The following is an 18,006-nucleotide window of genomic DNA, read 5'->3' as shown; positions in this document are numbered from 1 at the left end:
GATGTGCAGATGTCAGAAGGATTCCAGTTTACCTAAACAAGTTTTGCTTTTCAGAGAAGAGCCACTAAAGACAGGATGACAGCTCAAGTAGCTTGTGCCCAGCTATTTAGGAGCAGGTTAGGTCAAGGCCATTTCTGGCCACTGATCCAGCCTTCCTCATGACAGCAGACACATGACAAATGTCCCTGCTAATTCTGCTCAGTCTTGTGGTAGTCTTGGACACAGCTCATCACAGGGGATTTATACCAAGACTGGAGAACCTGGCATGAGGAGATGGAACTGCTTTAGTGCAGTTCTGTTTCATTCCTTTCTGATCAAGTTCAGAGAGTGGTGATGGGCAGCTATTCCCTCTGCTTGAGGGTGCTCAGCTGTGAATTCTCTAAGGGATCACTCCTGTTGCTTCAGCTGTCCTACATTTATATGAACTCTCTGGAAATTTGTCAGACAATTTGGGAAAATTATTATATTTGGTACTTTGTCTGCTCTCCAACTGACTCAGAAACCATGGTGACTGGGCTTAAACAGTACTGACAGGAGTAATGTTTCAGCCAAAAGCCAGCTGGCTGAAAGTCTACTCAGAAAATATGGAAAAGATGGTGATTGGCAAATATAAACACTGTTGGGCCTTGCAGCCACAGCAGCCTCAAGACAGTGACTTATACCTCTGTTATCTCTGTTTTGTGGCACCCAGATTAGGAGATCAAGATGGGCCAATCAGGAGAAAGCCATGGAATTCCAGGTAGCTCCATAAAACTGCTGCTCAGAGGCTGGGTAGTCTGCTCTAGAGGAAGGAATCCTCTTCTGCACAAATCCTGGCATCATGAAGGTGCAATACACAAGGAAGTCAACTCAGTCAAGACCACACAGCCCTGCACCTCAGCCCTAGAAAAAACACTGCTCAGATTGATGCACAGTTCATATTTTTGCCTTGGAAACATGAGTATTACCTGCCTCATGGGAATTTCACTACAAAGTGTGCAGCAGGATAAAGATCAGCAAGAAATGGCTGGTTTATGATTGATTCAGCTACAAAATGATGGATGTTCTGTTGTTTAAAATATTTATATGGAAATAAATTTTCTTTGATTTTCAAAAGCTTCCCCATTAACTTGTACACAAATACGAAAAAACTACTTCAGGAAGACAAACGCTATCATGTTAGGCATTGAAGTCCTTTGACTATCTGGAACAAAGGTAAACGTTTGGTCGAAAAGTACACATTAGTAGGCTGAATTCATTAAATGCTAGTAATTTTAGTTCAAGTTAAAGCATCTGAGCCCTTAATGGGTTCAAGGCCACAGTATTAATCAACAAAGAAAGTTTCTAATCAAATTTGGCCTTGGGAAATTCTCTTATATATTCTTTCTGGGTGATGTTATTGTTTTGGGGGAGCTTATCTACTATCTTGCTGGGAACAACTATCCACTTTAATAAAGTGCCTAAAATAATGTAATAAACACACAGCTTATATCAATAGCATCATATTTCCCCACATAGTATTTGTGTGTGGTTTAATTAGATGGAAGGATTACAGGAAAAGTTTGTGTCATAATGATTCTTTAAAGCGAAACCATAGATCAAAGTTCATAGCTGCCAAATATACAACTTTCAAAACAAGCTCAAGTGCTGCTATTAATCATGGCTGGCAGGGGATTTGATGACAAAGATTAAACTGCTGTAAAGGATACTGCTGTGCATCAGATTCTTGCAACTGTCATCATATAGTCTGCCAACTATTAACAGGTCAGAAGAGTTGTCCAGCATTTACCATGGGTGGCTCCATCACTGCAGTTGGTGAGGCTGTCTATGCCATGGTGACAACCAGTGACACCCTTCCAGATAGACATTTGTGGGTTGTTATTTTTTACAGTGTGGCTGAAGTCTTAAGGTCTTCCTGTAGAGTAAACAAGAGAGGGAAACTGCAGGATCTCAGCCTCAAAGCACTGTACCCTCATAGGAACATCGCTTGTGTGGAATATTTTCTTATTTTCCACATGAAACACCTTCTCCTTGCTTACTGCATGTGAAGAGTGCCCACCTGTGGAGCTGAGGTGTTGTAAATTCACTCCTAGTTTCACTCTGTATAGATAAGCCCTTAGAAAGTACCTCAAGGAGCAGCTTTCATCCCATTTGCAATTACACCAACCCTCTCTCTTTCCACAGGGATCATGTAATATCCCTGTGGGAAGCTACACCATTTGTTTACACAGAAACATAATATGAAGGAAGTATGTAAAGGATACTTTACAGGGCAGGAGCCAACAACATGTGACCCACGAGCCAGTGCTCTGTGGTGGGTCATCGATAGCCATTAGATGGCATGTAGAGAGTTGTTAACCTACAGACCTATAATATGCTGCTGTCGCTGCTCATATGTAGCAATGTGCTTGAGAAGTGGCCTTTCTGAACCTCAACTTTGTGGAGTCTGAAACTGGTTATCAGTTTTGCACCGAGCTGTTGGTGTAACAGATGTGAATGACAGTCTGATGCAACAAGCAACTGAAGATTCAAATCCAAACCCACAGATTTAACTACAGTCTTCAAAGTTTAGGGGACTTACAGATCTGATTCCAGACTTCACAGCTGCAGTCAGCTATAAAAGACACTTATCTATATAATGGGTTTAATCCAAACTACATTTGAATATCTGTCATCTCTGGGAATGTTTGGAGACACATCTGGCTGGAAATTTTTTAAGCACCATCTCATCTTTGCTAGCAGTATCTTTCAAAAAAAAAAAAGAGAAAAGGAACAGAATGTTAAGACTTAAAATCAATGGCATTCAATCTCAGATAATTTTTAGTTCAGCCTTTACCTTACCAAACACCTTCATTCTACCCAACACTTCATAATTAAAAGGTATAACAGATCACTACACTCCTTAATGTAACAGTTCTGTCCTCTACTGAATGCAAGGATGTGACATCAGACAGATCATTTTTAGACATTCGCAATGGTATACTTTGATGTCTGAAGGATCCTTTCTCATAGACCAGTCTTCACTTGCCTTCTCTTGATTTAAATTTCATTTTCCAAGGCTTCTCTCTCTCCACAAAAAAAATTCCTATGTGACTGAAACATTCAGTATTACAACTGCCAGACACTTGGTCCCCTTCTCCCCCCCCAACAAAATGTGGGTTATCTAGTTATAGCAAAGTGAAAGAAATGCCTGCTTAGATTAACTGCTTTTATATTCATTGTAAGATGCTTTTTAGTTACCACCAGAGTATAACTGGAGTGCATGGGCTTGGCATGTAATCCCTGAGAATTGGTCTCTTAACATAGCTTTGAGATCTTAACACTTGTGAAGTTACACTTCTGTGTAGGATTTACTAAAACAACATAAATGGCATTCGCTTGCACGTCTTTGTGTGACACTGACAACGTCCTGCCTGAGTATGGGGCAGGTAATCTGTAGTGCACACTGTGTCAGCAAGGCATTCATCATACACCAACAGCAATGACATATCAAAGGGTCTTTGCAGATGTCTCTGGAAGCATTAGTGCCCCTATTGCACTTCAAAGAACACAAAGACTATCCAGGAACATTTCCCTGAATTGGGATCCATTTTTCTGGTTTTCTGGTTTCTGCCATCTTACATTTAAATATGGCATCTGGTTTTCTTCTTACTGAGAACCATATACTGAGTACAGTAACCAGGAAAGGGTGGGGAGGTGTTTTCCTTTGGGTTAGTGAAAAATATTGCCTGAGGAATGGAAACACTGCTTTGATTGTGATACAGCCTCTATTTTTATTACTTTTCTCTGTAAAATACAATAAAAACATTGTGGGAAATATATAGTCAATTATCTGCAGTGGAAAGGAATATACGGGGGATGGAGCACCAAATTCCACCCTTGTCTTGTCTCTTATTGTGAGACAGACTATGGCTCAAAAACTGCAGAAGCACAAAGTTAAAAACAAACTATGAGCATGTGAAATGCAAGAAGCCAGTCATCCATCTGAAAAGCACCACAAAGGGACAGAAAAATGCCCAAGAGAGTTATGACTACAATTGCTGCACAGGTAAAGCACTCTGGAATAGAAAGAGGGATGGCTTAGAGTCTGAAAATGTGGTATCCATAAAGCTCAAGTCGGGGGCACCATTACCACTGGCCACAGTTGAGTCCAGGTTTCCTTCAATGTGGTCTAAATTTATTCTTGGCTCTATATTATAGCATCCAAATAAAATCCAGTGGTGTGCAAATGAACATAAGGGTGCAGCATAGTCAAAGTGGCTGCAGTACTGACAAAGGCCAAGTCTGTGCTGGGCCTACACTTAACATTCATTGCCATAGACCAGCTTTTGGGTAGCACAAGCATTTTCACATCATGCTTTATCCTTTCTGACCAGTCTTTGACATTAGGTCTTATTTTAGGCTACAGTCCCCAAACATGGGTAATTACCCTTGTGAGAGGTGCACTGAATTATGTTTGGATAGAACTATACATTGTGGGTGCCATCACAGCACCTGTGACATTCCAAAAGTGTATGGTGGGACTGCAGGGTCTATTTGGGCTATCTGCACTTCTCCTGCCATTCCCTGCTGCAAACCTGGTGCACCGATGCTTGTCTTGAAACCTAGTTGTTACTGCCAACATTCAGAAAGGCCACAATGGAAAAATGTGGAAATTTATCCAGCTCATGGAGGTTTAATGCTCATTCTGGTGGAGTGGAACATGTTGGATATTAACTATTTAAGGGTAATAAACCTCTGAAGGTGACAGATAAAATTCAGGAAAGTGTTTCTATTTGCCCACAGTATTTTTATTCTTCCTGATAGCAGTGCTGATCTGATTTACTGAGGCTTCTTAAAAACATTTACTTTATGGACTTCAAATTCTAAAATTTGCTGGAACTGCTCTGTCTGGGCATTGGGCATCAAACTATCTGAGATAGTTTTATGGCCAATTCAACATTACTTTGCAAGAATAAGTGGTGACTGCATAGGACTTACGCTTTTTTGGGTAACAAACACCTTTTCAAAGCTGACTAAAAACAATGACTAAAAGCAAAGTTTAATTCTCTAGAAATGTTATTTCCTAATGCAGCAAGTCATCACCTCTTAAAAGTGTGTGTCATCTTGGCATGCCAGTGTTTTGAATTGAGGAACTGAGTGTTGAGGAATATGGTGGAACATAAGGCAGAACAAGAACTTTCCTGTATTTTTGCATATATTAAATTGACATATCAACAACTTTGTGTTAAGTACAAGGTGAAATATTGAATCTGAGGTTCACATTAATGAAGAGCTCAACTGACAAGTTAATATACTTTGTCAGCTGAAGTGCAAAGTCAGCTAATAAAAACCATTAACTCAGGTAATTAGATAAACTGCAAACTTTTTAAACATACCTATGTACAGATTGACTAGGTATATTATCTTTACAGGTAAAATATATCCATAGAATCCGTGAGCTACTTCTGATGATTACCTATATTTCTTTTGTTGAAGTGCTCACAGTACAGGTTTACTACTATTAAAGACAACAATATCCATGATTTTCAGCTTTCTCCTGATGTCCATTGCTGCAGCAGAAATGAGCCCTCTCAGAATCTGATTGTGCTATTCAAAAATAATAAAAAAAAGGCTCTTCTCTTATTAAAAACAGAAGCTTTCGTTCTCTCTGGAGGCCTGATATTTATGATCAAGCATTTAATGCCTACTTCTCTTGCCCTAATTCTGGTCATTTGCAACAATGCTGATGTTAAGTGACTATGAAACCAGAGTCTCTGAAGTAATTAGATTTTCAGACCCTCTGCCCTATGTCACAGAGAATCATTTATTGCAGTACAATAGGAAATAAGGCCACTATGCATAACAGTATTTCTTGACGGAGAAATGTTGCTCATTGATGAGTAACAGCATAGTCAGATGATTATAGGTTGCAAATTGTCAAATCAATAGATTTTTGCATTTAGAACTAGCAGAACAGAGAGCAAATGACCAAAGAAACAGCAGAGAGAGAAAACAGGCAGAGTACCAAGGTCCTGCTCAAGTCACAGGGAAGTGCTAACTTCCCAGATCCAGTTGATAGGGAGCAGCTGAATTGGTCTTAGTAGATGGGATGCCATGGGCTACAAGGAAACAACCAAGCTCCATCACTGGCTAAAGAGCCTGGCAAGCAGCTCAGTTCCGTTTTCCCATGTAAAACCCTCAGAGCTCTGCTATCAGCCTCAGTATCTCCTTGTACACAACATCTGTTGGGATCTTTGCGTACAAATAATAGAGAGATTCAACAGCAGATGGTTAAACTGAACCATGTAAGAATTGTGGACTAGCTGCAGCTTGTTGTATTAAGTCTCTGAAACCCAGAGCTTACCTCAGAGTCACTTCCTTTGTTCTTGCAGAAGTTGTACAGAAAAAAAAGGCCCAACCCTCTCAGTTTTCCAAATGTAGTAAAAAGTGTTTGAATACACACTTTAATATATTTTCTGTGGCATTTTTGTAAAATACAGATATATAATTATAGATATAATGCATATATAGCATTTACTGTATTGATAAAAAGCTAGCCTTTTCACAATGACACACCAGTATTTACAATATGATTCAAATTTTAAGGAACAAATGAAACAATATTGTGTGGTTATATGATAAGAATAATTTGAGGAAAAGTAAGAGACCAGTTCTAAAAAATTCCCAGATGATAAAGTCATGTCAGGAGCACCTCCATGAACATCCATGCACAACCTTTTTTTTCTCCTCGTAAGAACATGCATGATTTAGCTCTTCCACATTTCTACCTAGTCACAGCCCTTAAGATAACATGGGTAATTACCCTTTTTCAAGTACAGATTAATTGTACCACCTTTGACATTTAAAGATTTGTCCAACTACAAAATTTCAAAGTTTTGGTTGGAGCAAGAATTACTATACACAAGTTACTTGTTAATTTAAACCAATAAAGCTATGACAATTTACATAACTGAAAACTTGCCCATCTTCTACACATCTTAGAACCATTTCATGAATCTTTAGTGTGAGTTTGAATAGCATTTTCAGCATTGCAGGTCTTTTCTTTAAGATCTGCCTAGGACACTGCAATGCCAAAACCAGTATCAGACCTGAAGTACACAAATGCTCTTTCTTATCCTTGTACATGAACAATTCCTAGCCATTCATCTGTAACGTACTGTCCACAGCACAGAAGATGTAAAGATGATCTTCATCTTCAATATACTGTCACCCTTTTCTATGAGGCATGAAGTGCTATTATCACATTTTACAGAAGAAAAAAAATCTGATATAGAGAGACTGAGCAAACTGCTCAAGGTCACTTAGGAAGTTTGAAACAGCAAAGCAGCAAACCCACATCTCCTCAAATGCATCCTCTTGCCTTTCTAACTTTGAATGAGAACTTTATATGTATCTTCTTTAACAGAAACAAATATGCAAGCAATAAAAATAAAGCCTTCTGCTTCAAGATAGCTGTGGTTTCTCTTCTATTCCCGCATAATAAGAGGAGATAGCAAGAGGGCTGTTTCTGCATGCATTATCTCCATCCCACTAAAGAAATACAAACTGAAATGAGTCCTTGAAGTGGGAGTGGTTAAGTGGTTAAGTGCACTATTTGCCAGAAAAGACATAGGAACACTTGAGAAACACAAAAATTCACTTTCGCAAAAAAAATCTAGCGTAAAACTTGAAAGGCCTTAGTCTCCTTCAATGCTTACTGGGGAAACATTTTCATCTATATTTGTACCCACCTTATAATGCCTTTATATAACCTGCACAATATAAATGAGGCTTAGCATACCGTTGAAGATGACCTGTCCTCTCAAGCATTAAAATTAGTTCTACAACCTCTGTGGTTAAGCTCTGACAGATGGGCAGCTGAGAGGCAGCTTTTGCAGAAGGACTGATACACACCTGTGCTGTGCAGGTGCAGATGAGGGCAGAAATTTCACTATGACAAGTGTTTCCCTGTGTCCTTGTCACTCTGGAGAAGCATGGTCAGGAGTAGATTGTGATCTACGTTCTTACAAGCGCCATTTAAAAAACAGAGGTGGGAATGAAGGAAGCCTCTCCAATTCCAGGACAAACGCTGACAGAAATAAAGCAACAGGAAGTCAGCTATGACAATGTTCTGCTTCCAGAAACACTTGTGGGCAAATTGGGTCATCTGCCTAACTGATACAGGTGATGTTTTTTGAGATACTGAGAAATTTTTGCCCTTACTAAAAAAAAACAAAACAAACAAAAAAAACCAACCAAACAAAACAAAAACAAAAAACCAACCAAACAAAAAAAAAACAAACAAAAAAACCCCAAACCAAGCCCAAAACACAACAAACACACAAACAAAACAGGTAAAACCAATAACAGAATTTTTCATTCTGCTCACTTTTTTTTTCTAAATCAAACCTGCATTTTCCCTTAAAAAAAGTAAAAATACAGAAACAAAGATACTTTAGAATATCCTACTGTCCAGTAAATAGGCAATATTTATGGAGGAAAAAATGCATCAAGCCCTTCCTTTGACAAAAACTAAGCACCCTGAACTTCATTCCGTACTAAGGAATGCTGCTTCTAGTGCTGTTGGTTTAAATTATTTCTATCACCACAATTTGAATACGCATTATTAGTCTTCAAACATCTAACCACAAATCTAGACTAATGCTGAAAAAAAAATCCTAGTGAGAATGCTGTGCTGTTGATAAGCTAAAAACAATGTATCATGAGAAGGCAAACTAATCTTTCAATTTACTTTGTAAATAATTCATTAGCTAAACTTCTATTTTAGGCTAGATGCTTCATGCTTAACACTTACAAGTCCAAATATCCTTTGTATCCCTTATAACAGAGAAGAAACTTGTAAAATGCCTTTGGTGCATCAGCTTATCATTGTATGAATGTTTTAAAGAAACTCACTAGTGCTATAGGAAATGGGCAAGTGGGCTTGTTTGTGTTGTTTAATACTCCAAGTGTCATTTGGTTCTTTAAAGGCGCTGGAACAGAGGAGGGGAAAAGGGGAGGAAGTCTTGCTTAATTTGTTGCATATGTCCCAATGTGTTATACAACTAAGTGTATTATACCAGAAAACTAAAGCAGTCTGCAACACAGCAAATTCTGTGTAACTCAAAATAGGAAAATAATCTGGCCACAAGCAAGTCAAAATTTCAGTAAAACTTCCTCTCATATTATATATATATACACACACTTTACAAGCTACATCGAGTGTCCCTTCATATTACAAAAGAAATACATTGTAGACACCAAACATACTGTACTTTTACTTAAAGGCTTCATCAAACCATATGTGCAGACACTTGAGAAGAGGAGAGTGTCAAGCTTCCTAGGGTCCTAGAGTCAAAGAAATTTTGCTGCCCCCCACTGCTAAGTAAGTGCACTCCTTCCACGGGGGGCAACATCTGCCGATCCGTCATGGTTCCACTTGGCGAGGACCCCAAGAAACTTCCTTGGGAAGAAACGATTTTCTCAGGACTGGCAGCCAGTTTAGGAGATGTGGAAAAGTTATATCCATAGAGTGCACAGGGACTGTGCAGTCTAAATGTGTTGTAGGAGCCTTGGTGGGTTTGATTAGTGGTAAAGGCATTGCTGGATGGGGATGGCATGATGTACTGGAGTTGTGGAGACATCCCTGAAATCTGCATAGATAAGCCAGTCTGTGGGCAGCTGAATGCATCCCCATCATTGCCACTCATAGACATATTCACAGTTGTGCTACTTGACACACCGACATAGGAGGGAGTCCTCGGGGGTGCAAACGTCTCACTGGTTTGGTTTGTGAGCCTGTTGTAGGTTTCAGCCAAGGAAGTGCTGTATCTGTTCAGGGTCAAGCCTGAGCGGGTACAAGCTGAGTAGTCAGCTGGAGCAAGGGTACACAGCTGGCTAGTGTTGGGATTGAGGTGGAAGGCTGGAGATGAGCAAGGGGAACCCGGTAAAAGGTGAGGGTGGGTAGATGGCACTCCACTGCCAGATCCCTGGAGTAAAGTAGAGGAACCTGCATTTCCTGGAAGAGAATGTTACAGCGTAAGAAGCGCGTTGGGGAAGTTCACTTCCTAGGTGACAGATCAAGACCTTTGGCTTTTATAATAACCCTTGACATGAAACACAACTCAAACTAATTAAAAAAATCTTTTACATATATGTGCAGGAGGGTGTGTGAGTAAACCACATGCATATTTCTAAACAAACAACTTGACCAAGAAAGAGAACTGAAGTTACATTTTTACAACCGTCACTCAATATTTAGAGCTCCTGCCCAAAAGATTAACTGCTCCTTATACGACACTGGAAGGAAATTGCATGGCAGTTAAGATGTAGCCAAGTGAGTACCACATCACAGGAAACTTCTTCAAAATGATGATTTTTGATGTGTCTGTGTTCTCAATACAGTCTGGAGTGTGTTTCAAGCACTCTGCGCCTGACTGTCATTATCAGAGCACCAGCTGAGGAACCAGCTGCTTAGTTCAGATGATAGAGGCTCCCATAGTTAACAGCTTCAGGAAAGTTACTAACTTCAGAACAAGAAAATTCCAACTTCAAACCAAAAAAACATGAGAATGAAACTTCAGAACAACTTCAGAAAGAGTGTAGGTTGAATACTGCACACAGCTGCTTCACTTCTTGAACAGGTAGGATTGCAGCAAACTGTTTGCAAATTGTCTATTTACTGATGTAAGAACTTTTTAAATTACAAATACCAGTGCTGAATGCTCCTGAAAACACACTGCTACAGGTGAAACCTTTTCTCAGGACTGAAAGTTTCCCAGCTGCAAGAAACACTTCCTTTCTTAAAGACATTGTATCTCCGTGAAAACTGACTGTAGAAAAATTAATTTGGGCCTTTCATAGTCTCCCAGGCAGAAGACTTAACATGGAAGACTCTCCCGTTTGTGAATCATATTAACAATCAAACAGCTGGATGCTGCAAAGAGATACATGCTATCAATAAGTTAACAGGTTATCATGATAGGTGAGCTAGTAAAAAGAAACATACAATATTAGTGAACAATGCCTGCTGCTTCTTGCTCTGTTAACAGGACACCACAAGATCAAAGCATCATTACACACTGCCATATTCCATAAATCCTGGTATAAGACATATTTTTTCTTCCAATCTACGTCAATGCCTCCGCTACTTGATGACAGGCACTTTCAGCATTAATAAGCCAGGCAAATTTCTAATGGGGTCTTTCAGAAAGACTCTAAACCACCCTAATGTCTAAGGTATAGATGACTAAAGACTTTGCAAGGATCCCAGTTTGTATCCTCAGAATATCAACAGTAACTTCAACAAGCTCCTTAACCCCACGCAACAGCAGAAGAGGAAACGAGAAGTTCATGGCAGCAGTTCCCCTGCTCTCAAACAATGCTCCTACATACAAACAGGGCAATAAAGCTGGTCTGTCTCCTAAATGGATTAACTGCATAGTGAGCTGCCTCTCAGTCTTACAGTCTGACAAGGCATTTCAGGTTTGGTGCTAACTTCTCATTACAGGCCTTTTTTATGAGAGTGTCCCTCACCCCTGTGCTCCACTCAAAACTGCCAACACTCAGCCAATGTATCTGTGACTTGGCACAAAACCTCCTTTTGAGCCCACATCAAGCACTGATGCTCAGGATTTCTCAAAGGAATGAGCTAAGAAGCTGACAAAAGTTATTTCTCTGAATTTCTGTATTTTCTGGATTTTTGCTCTTAAGATGTTTAACAACTTTGCAATACATTATCAAGAAAGCAGACTGGATGCTTGTAAATTTGGTAGTGGGAAATGCAAAGAATCAGGAGCAATATGTCTGATTTCATTGGGAAAAAGATGAGAAGTTTAATATTTGCACTGGGGTTCTCTGGAAATAAAAGAATTCAGAAAAGATTACAAAGCTTCCACTCTCTGTCCAAAAAGGTCATTTAAAGGCTATTTATCTCATTCATGGCACTACCTGTATGATGGGGAAAGTCCAATCAAGACTGAAGAGCAAGAAAAAACAAAACAGAGATCCATTTTTTCAAGCTCTAGAATGCCGATAAAGTTTGTTGGCACATTTACTGAAAAATTTTTAGGTCTTTAAGAATCAAGAAGGCATTCCAAGAAGAAACCCAGTCAACTTGCCACTCATTACTTAAGAGGACATTTATTCTCTCATTCCCTTTTTTTTTCTCTTAAAAACACAAGAAATTCCTGCATTGGAGTTTGGATGTGTACAATAGATGTCATCTATAAATGATCTCTACCTTTTGTATGTAGCCAGTGCATAGCTCTAAGGAATAGGTTATTCAATCCTTAAACTGAATAATTTAAACCCTTAAACTGGAATTCTCCTCCACATGTGATCTGATTTATCTTTACAATCTAATATTTTCATTGCCACGGTGACTGAATTAGCATTACCTTCTCAGCTTAGAATAACTCTGATGAGAGGTGATGGCCTGCACTGGGGTTAGTTGGTTGTTTTTTCTCTACAAGCGACACAGACTTTTGTAAAGTATGATGGGCAAAGCTTTATCTTCATGCATTTTTCTTTTGAAAGAACACAAAGACAGCCATTACCTTGTTTGGGTATCCCAGGTATATCTTCAAATGTAAGCGTCCTCAGTGAAGGTCTCCAGAAGGCATAGGACTCTACCAGAGCTTCCAGTCCCATTCTATTTACAACAAAAGAACCAAGGTGACATGAAAGCAAGCTGTATTTTGTCACACATCTCTGGATACTCTACCTCAGAAATACATAAAAACTAGTAACATTTCAGGATAATTTTGAAGTTGATTTTGCTTCGTAGAAAACAGCCTTACATCCTATCCATGAGATCACTGAGATCCGCTACCACTGGGCTTGCAGCAGACAGAGTTTTCCAATTCCATAAATCTCGCTCTCTATTTCAATATTTTGGGCCTCCTGAGAGGGCTATTTGAGTGGGGAGCCTTGGCTAAAGTTACGTTAAATGTTTTCCTAGTATGATATTTCCTTAAGAGATCATTCCTCCGCCTCTAACTGCCAGAGGGATGTTCTATTTCTGCCTAGAACAAAGGTGATCCACTGACAACTTCTATTAAAATAGGATCCCATTCATTACTGATGAGCTAGAAAATTACACTTAGAACATGAGCAAGGCATGGGTATACAGCTCTTTTGCCACTAAAATGTATAAAGCAATGTTGTGTCTCAGTTATTATGTGCTGAGCAAAATGCCCTTACAAACCAAAAATCTTCAGCGATTTTCTTTCAACAGTGTAATGAGAAAACTGAAATAACTGGGTAGATAGTGCTGGCAGACACTATTTATAAGAATTTCTGTTTCCTGAAGGTAAAGGTCCATTTGTTTTCTGACAATTATTTATGAATAATGCACCTCAGAAGTATAAATACTCAGAGGTATAATTTTGCTGTTATTTTTGGCTGCTGGGCCCCAGAGGCCTGTTAAATGTCAGCATCAGGCACACACCAAATACAAGTGCTTGCCTTTGAGCAGTAGCACTCTGTAAACTCGAATTATGCAAATAGCCCAATTTGAAGCAACCAACAGGTTCTGATAATGCTCCTTCCCCACTGCATTTCCAGCAGGAACACAAATGTGTGTCAGGAAACATTTATAAAGTATTTATTAGCTGAACCTGGACTAAAAAGATAGCCTTAATTTTCTGCAGTAACGGTGAATTTTCAATTCTAGTTAAAGTGGAGATAAAAGCCACCTCCTGGAGGAGTGTAGCCAAGGCGATAATTTATACAAGATGCCTTTGAACAATTTCCACTTTTTATCACCACCCTAATTTGAGCTATCAAATGGCCAAGTTTATTTAACAAAACAGTTATGTTTTTCCTGAAGTATTTAAAGGGAGAAATTCTGGTCCTTTCCTGAGTAAAAGTTTTTATAGGGTCAAACTTAAGGCCCAACTGAAAAATGAAACTATTCTCAGCACATAAATTCTGTTGCACTTTGCAAATGCACGGGGAATGCTTTTAAAAGGTGAAGCTACTGATTTCTGTAAAATAGGCTGTGAGACTGAATGGGAATGACCTGAAAGGGAATATTTTTAATTAAACATGCAATTTAATTATTGCATGCAGCAGTGCAGAGTAAAATAGCTGCAATAATTAAAGCAATATTGAAAAGCCGGATATAATTTTACCACAGTATTTTTTAAACTTTTGTTGCTGTCTGAAATACCCTAATGATAAACACACCAGCTACAACAATGAAGATAGCAAAACCTTAACATTTAATTTCAATATTTATTAATAATTAGTTGAGTAAACCAATAGACATTTTCCTTGACAATTGAAAATCTGAGCTGCATTCTCAAACACTTCTATTCGGTACCACAGATACTATCAAAGAAAACAGCAATAGTGACTTCAGTAAACCAACGTCAATTTGCAATGGACAAGAGTTTGCAGTCACTTCTGTAACGACTGTGTTTGTACAATAAAAGCATTCAGACCTCATCTAAGGGCTGCTCCAAAACATTTTACAGAGGCTTGCCCTTCCGTCAGGACTGGCCTTCTTAATCCCTTTCCATAAAATATAACTGTCTTTCAATTAAAATATCCTGGGTTTTTTTTAATGCCTGAACCATACTATTCCTAGTAGTCAAACCTAAAAAACCTCTCTGAATATCCCCAGTCCTACAACTGGATCTGTGTGGTTGCAGATTCCGAACTCTTACAGCACTTACATTGTCCTCAGGTAATACCAGAGCAGTCCTGCCTCATTAAAACCCGTTCAAAACTGGTTTCTGAACAATTATTTCCATTCTATTTTAAAGGGAATCTTCTCTTGTTTCATATAACATTATGGAAGAAATTCTAAATCCATTTAAACTCATCTAATTCAGAGGATCAGTATTTCACACTTCTTAGGAGGTTCCTTAGTACTTACTTTATAGTTCTGCAAAAAGCAAGCATATCAGAGAGACTGCTCACGGAGAGCTTTCAAACAAGGCACGTATTGCAACTTTTCTTCCCCAAGTACACACAGCATGTTTTGCTTCTTCAGTCAGTGCATTTATCTGGATGTTACTGTTCACTTAATTTCTAACTAGAAAGCTACAAAGGAGGGCAAAATTCTATTTATGTCAGTGCCTGGGGCACCACTTCCAGGCCCCAGAACAAAATGTGGCTAATTGTTTCTCGATAGAAGACAAAATCTCAGAGATACTGAAAAGATACTTACAGTGAAATCCTGTAAACCTTTACAATTACCCTACTCCTTCTGTACGTATTCATCTTCTAAAAACTACTCGTTTGCTGTCCAGTCTCAATTTTTATGTAACTCAGGTGGAAGCAAAAAACAGGCTTTAATGCTGTAGCCTCTGCTAACAGAGAAGCTCAATAAAAGTAACTATCAAAAAGAAACTCTGATCATTCCTGCCAGCACACAGTCTACTCCTTTCTCTGCAAGGCTAGGGCATAAATATAGCAGCTGTAGACACCAAATGCAATGTGGTCACTGGAACTGATGTACAATATACACCATAATGAAACACTGCCTTTTTTAGCTGAAACGGTTTAACATACAATTCATAGCAGGCTTAAGTAGTTTGCATTAAACAGTCTTTGGATAAAATACCTCATCAGCACTGGCAGCCCAGACTAGACCCAAGTCTGCACTTTGCACTACTCAGATTTCCCATTGCTATTTTCAAAGATTCACAGATCAAGAGAGAACAATCAATTAATCAGTCCATCCACAACAGAAGAAATAGAAACCATCCTTATTTCAAAGTCTTTTATAGCCTACTAGGAAAGGCATTCACCTAGGAAGTGGATTTAAAACTCCTTAGACTAAATAGACACTTGAACACAGGTCTCCCACTCCTATGCAAGTGTACTAAACATAAGGTTACTGCACAAACCAACTTAGTTTTTAAGAGAAAACAACAAGCCACTCATCCATACTAAATGCCACTTACGTGCAAGAGAACCTGGGCTTATAGTTTGACAATGGTATTTGCAATTTGTGTCTCCAGCCAGGAGAAAGACAAGATTTCAAGAGTAGCCTGAAATCAAGGACCTGAGTATGCATTAACTCCATTTGCGGCCTTCATGGTATGTCACTGCTTACACTGAAAAGAAACTTGAGTACATGACTCAAGCCGAGTGCCAGCCTGTTTTTGACCTAGATGGTCAGAGCAGGAGGAATGAGAGCTCACCACAGAGAACATTGCTGGGAAATCTAAGTGCTCCCTCCAGGAGTCTGAGTTCTCAAATTAGTTTGTCTGTAGATACACATATTCACCTTGAACAGCCTTCACAAAGTAATTCTGTGAGCAGTAACAAGCCCACGTCCTTCCCAACACCTACCTGTTACGACCCGAATCTCTAAACCCTTTGGCGAATGGATTCCTATCAATCTTCAGACGAGTTATCTGTGAATATGATTAGAGAAATTATTACCTGCAAATTCAGCTGAATAGCACACAAAATGACTCTTCTGAAAGAATTAAGCTGACAGTAGAAACATCTTCACATTTGTATGGTTTAAGATGGTTGTCCTGAAACATAGCAAAATAAGGTCCAATTTTCTGATCACTACTTTTGCAGATCCCCAGAGAAACTAACAGGTATTTAATGCTGCCAAGTGGCAGGCTGGAATTATTGAGCAAAATCTTCTGGCAAATGTCATTCTTCACTCAAGAGAGTACACTGCCTAACTGCAATAAAATTTAAACTAAATTTTATTTCTGCATGGGTCAAGAAGAAAATGTGAAAAAAGAGATTATCTCTAGGTTACTATCCTCCACAAAGAAACCCCAAAACCAACACCACCACCACCACCCCACACCCAAACAAACAAAAATACCCCAGCAAAACACTCCCTACTCCAAATACTTTTAATTTATTTGAAAAAAATCAGAAAGGCACCAAATAATTATATTTCAGTAATTACATAGTTCTCCTACTCTTCTGTTTGTAAAGATATCAATGCATATATAATTTCAAAAAATACAGCTGCAGTAACTTACATGGAATTAATAAAATGTCACAACACTATGATGTCACTATGTATGCTAACACTTAAACAAGTGGTAATAAGAGCCAAACATTGGAGTGATGCAACCTGCAGTTTACTTTGGACGCAGATAAATTGCCATTAATAATATAAGTTGAATACGGTTAATGAAAACGACTGCAACTTTCTTTAGACCTCTGAAAAGGACCTGGGAGTTTTGAAAGCACTGGAGTCAGGAATAAAAGTGCTTTAAAAGTTCTATCCAGACATATATCTACACTTAAAGGTACAGAAACCCTTTTAAAAATTACATTGCTCTTTGCCTTGTTCTTCAATGCTGTATTTATAATTAAGACACCATTAGACATGATAATTAGACCTTGTGATCTCCATAATTACAATGATTTTTTACATACAGCATCTAGCCCATGTGGCCTCAAGCCTCAGCTATAGCCTCCAGGCGCTGCTGCAATGCTACCAGTGAAAGCTGCTTGCAGCACAAAAAATGTTTAGACAACTTTATTTTAATAAGTGGTATAATAAAAGTATCTGCTTTTCTCCTATCTCTTATGTCCCTGGTCTGCTCTGAAAAGCCTGTAGAGTGCTAAGCAAATAGCCCAAATTACCTGTTGATTTTGGTATGCTGTGACAGTAGTGAAAACTGTCTCTGGAAAGGAGAAGGCTTTCACCCCTTCTCCTGAAGGGATAGGCTTGACAGGGGACAGATCATCACCACAGTCTTTTCGGATGACGTGGACACGAGGCTGATATTTATGCATAGAGTGAAGGATAATCTGTGCAGTCATGAAAGGAAAAAGATAACATTTATTAGAAAGGACGCCCTGCTGCTACAAGACTAATAGCTTTTTGGAACAGATTAATGGTATGTGTTTACCAAGCCACTTACTGGAAATGAAATGTTTTCTTTAACCTCTGAAGGTTCTTATTACAGTAGTCTAATCCCCGTGCATTTATGTTATTGCCAACCCTAAGCATTTAAAAATTACGACTCAGGAGCTCCAAATTCAGAGACTGGCTTGACTGAAACTGACTCAAAAAAAAAAAGAAAGAAAAAAAAAGACAAATCG

General features: G+C 38.8%; 1 protein-coding gene across 2 annotated transcripts in view; it reads right to left on the bottom strand.

Moving 5' to 3' along the window:
- Positions 1–1,479: 1,479 nt before the first annotated feature.
- Positions 1,480–18,006, bottom strand: part of TBX18 (T-box 18) — a 28,508-nt gene continuing 11,981 nt past the window's right edge. Inside the window, exons 5-8 of one of the 2 annotated variants that reach the window (XM_027696002.1) lie at positions 17,545–17,712; positions 16,270–16,334; positions 12,519–12,613; positions 1,480–1,894 (exon numbers count right to left, since the gene is read on the bottom strand). In XM_027696002.1, the coding sequence (XP_027551803.1) occupies positions 1,884–1,894; positions 12,519–12,613; positions 16,270–16,334; positions 17,545–17,712 (339 nt within the window). In that variant the 3' untranslated portion in view covers positions 1,480–1,883. Of the gene's footprint in view, positions 1,895–8,343; positions 9,980–12,518; positions 12,614–16,269; positions 16,335–17,544; positions 17,713–18,006 lie in introns of those variants that run through there. The other variant, XM_027696000.1, reaches the window with a different exon arrangement.

The sequence above is a fragment of the Neopelma chrysocephalum genome, unplaced genomic scaffold, assembly GCF_003984885.1.
Source record: "Neopelma chrysocephalum unplaced genomic scaffold, ASM398488v2 Primary Assembly neopelma1_23b, whole genome shotgun sequence".
Classification (NCBI taxonomy): Eukaryota; Metazoa; Chordata; class Aves; order Passeriformes; family Pipridae; genus Neopelma; species Neopelma chrysocephalum.
This window is presented reverse-complemented; position numbering and strand designations above follow the sequence as displayed.